Source organism: Nicotiana sylvestris, chromosome 6, assembly GCF_000393655.2.
Source record: "Nicotiana sylvestris chromosome 6, ASM39365v2, whole genome shotgun sequence".
NCBI classification, from domain to species: domain Eukaryota; kingdom Viridiplantae; phylum Streptophyta; class Magnoliopsida; order Solanales; family Solanaceae; genus Nicotiana; species Nicotiana sylvestris.
This window is the reverse complement of record NC_091062.1, coordinates 71,042,128-71,044,625: the sequence shown is the minus strand read 5'-3', so window position 1 is coordinate 71,044,625 and position 2,498 is coordinate 71,042,128. Positions and strand designations below refer to the sequence as shown.

The 2,498-nt window shown below is 45.5% G+C and overlaps 1 protein-coding gene across 1 annotated transcript; it reads left to right on the top strand.

Annotated features, from left to right (window-relative positions):
- Positions 1–1,342: 1,342 nt before the first annotated feature.
- On the top strand, positions 1,343–1,891 carry LOC138870759 (uncharacterized). The gene has a single exon (XM_070148595.1). The coding sequence runs from the start codon at positions 1,343–1,345 to the stop codon at positions 1,889–1,891; it is 549 nt and encodes a 182-aa protein (XP_070004696.1).
- Positions 1,892–2,498: the final 607 nt, after the last annotated feature.

Sequence of the window (2,498 nt, the reverse complement as noted above, 5' to 3'; positions counted from 1 at the left end):
GACCATGAGGTGTGATGGGGGCACAAGATGCCAAGTGTTAGATTTCAAGTAGTGGGACTTGTGAGCTATAATTTGTCCGAGATTTGGTACTTCGTGGAAATTGTTTGATAACACCTGATGTGAACACTGTCGTAGGATCTGAGTTATTGCTTACCTTTGTTGTATTGTGAATTTAGGATTTGGGTTTGTATTTTTGCTCGCTCTTCTATATCATTATTTTAGTATATTCGTTGTTACTTGCTGTTTTCTTCCCTTATTGTGATTGTAGTATTGTTAGCCATTTCGTGTAGTCTTTATATATACATCATGTTCTGTTGTTCCTATATTTGTACAGTTTATTAGACCGGTAGGTGTCTTGACTATTCCTCATCACTTCTCCACCGAGGTTAGTCTTGATACTTACTAGGTGCAGTTGTGGTGTGCTCATGCTACTCTTCTGCACATTTTTGTTGTGCAGATCTAGGTATCGATCATTAGTAGCTGTGCGAATCATTACTGAGGAGACTCAAGGTAAACCTGCTGCTGCGTTCGCAGGCTTCGGATTCACCTTCTTAGTTGTATTCAAATGTTTTCACTCTTTTCTGAACAGTTATATTTAGAAGTGGTAGCTAACTTTGTAGAGCTTATGACTTGTACTACCGGATTTTGGGAATTATAAATTTTGTAGAGATTTCTGCTTCAAGCCTGTTAAATTTCATTTATTATTGTGGTATTTTAGTATGAGTTAGGCTTACTTAGTCCGTAAGACTAGGTGCCATCACGATACCTAAACGTAGGGAAAGTTGGTTCGTGACAAGTTGGTATCTGAACTCTAGGTTCATAGGTACTACGAGTCATAAGAGAGTTTAGTAGAGTCACGTGGATCGGTACGGAGACATCTGTACTTATCTTCGAGAGGCTACAGAACTATTAGGACAATCTCACTTCTTTTATTCCTATCGTGCGAGCTTATTGATCTCGGTGTTTGAACTATTATCTTTCCATTCTCTCACAGATGGTGAGAACACGTGCTATAGTTACCGATGACACTGCTTCTGGAGCAGGTGTCGCTGGAGGCAGAGATAAAGGCCGACGAGGATTACATGCCACAGCTAGAGCACTTACCAGAGCAACTGTTGAGGAGCCGCCAGTAGCTCCAATTGGGGGGCAGGTACTTGAGGCGCCTGCTGTTACCCCCAAACTTTATGAGACATTAGCACAGTTCTTAAGCATGTTTGGTACATTGGCTCAGGCGGGGTTGATTCCGGCTACACCAGCTACTTCACAAACCGGGGGAGGTAGTCAAACTCCCGCTGCCTACACTTCAGAGTAGCAAGTTCATGTTGGTTAGGTTCCAGGCATTATGGCAGCACAACCTATGGTTCCAGTTCAGCCCGTAGTCAGGGAAGCAGCATCTGAAGAAGAGCAGCTTAGGCTTGAGAGGTACAAGAAGTATGACCCTCCTACCTTCAGTGGTTTGGCTTCAGAGAGTGCACAGGGTTTTCTGGAGAAGTGCCATCGCATTCTCCACACTATGGGTATTGTTGAGATGAGTGGGGTTGCTTTTACTACGTTCCAGCTTAGGGGAGTGGCTTATCAGTGGTGGCGGGCATATGAGTTGGGTAGCCCGACCGAGTTAGTTTCACTTACATGGGTTCAATTTTCAGAGATGTTTTTGAGAGAGTTCATACCTCATTCCCTCTGGGATGCATGGCATGTGGAGTTTGAGCAGCTATGCCAGGGCACTATGTCAGTATCAGAGTACGCCGTAAGATTTAATGATTTGGATAGACATGCGGCGATTTTGGTTTCTACTGTTCGGGAGAGGGTCCGCCGGTTCATTGAGGGACACCATCCCAACATCAGGACTAGCATGGCTCGGGAGTTGGAGATAGATATTTCGTATCAATAGACCATGAGTATTGCTGGGAGGGTGGAGGGCATGCTGGCTCGAGAGAGAGAGAGGTCAGGTGAGGCCAGGAGAGAGAGAGGATAGGCGGGGCCATGAGAGAGAGGGTAGACAAGATCAGGAGAGAGATTTTGAGGAGGCGAGGAGGCCTCGTAGATAGGGGAGATTAGCTGGTCCTTATTTTGGAGGCAGGGTGAGACATGGTAGAGGTTTTGAGAGTCAGCCAGTTCAGTTCGTGCTTCAGGCTTTGCATAGTGACTCAGGTGTTCATGGGTCTCGGAGTACCCCTACCGCACAGTTCCCATGGCCTCGTCAGTAGAGAGGTTGCTTTGAATGTGGAGATACTAGCCATATAGTGAGATATTGTCCCAGACTTCGAGCCGATGTGCCACAGTGAGGTATTTAGGCGAGTAGAGGGCGCCCAAGAGGGGGAGGCCCGACTCGTTGATATGTTTCATATAGTAGGCTTAAGGTCGCTACACCAGCTGAATGTTATTTAGGTATGATTTCAGGAGAACCATCCATTGTTTATTACTGTTTTGCTTATCGGGGTGAGTTCCCCTATTTGTTGCTCCACTTATGGGTGTGTTTCATGATTATCACTCTGGTT

Coding starts and splice junctions, on each gene's coding strand:
- LOC138870759 (XM_070148595.1), top strand. CDS start 1,343: ATGGCAGCACAACCTATGGTTCCAGTTCAGCCCGTAGTCAGGGAAGCA.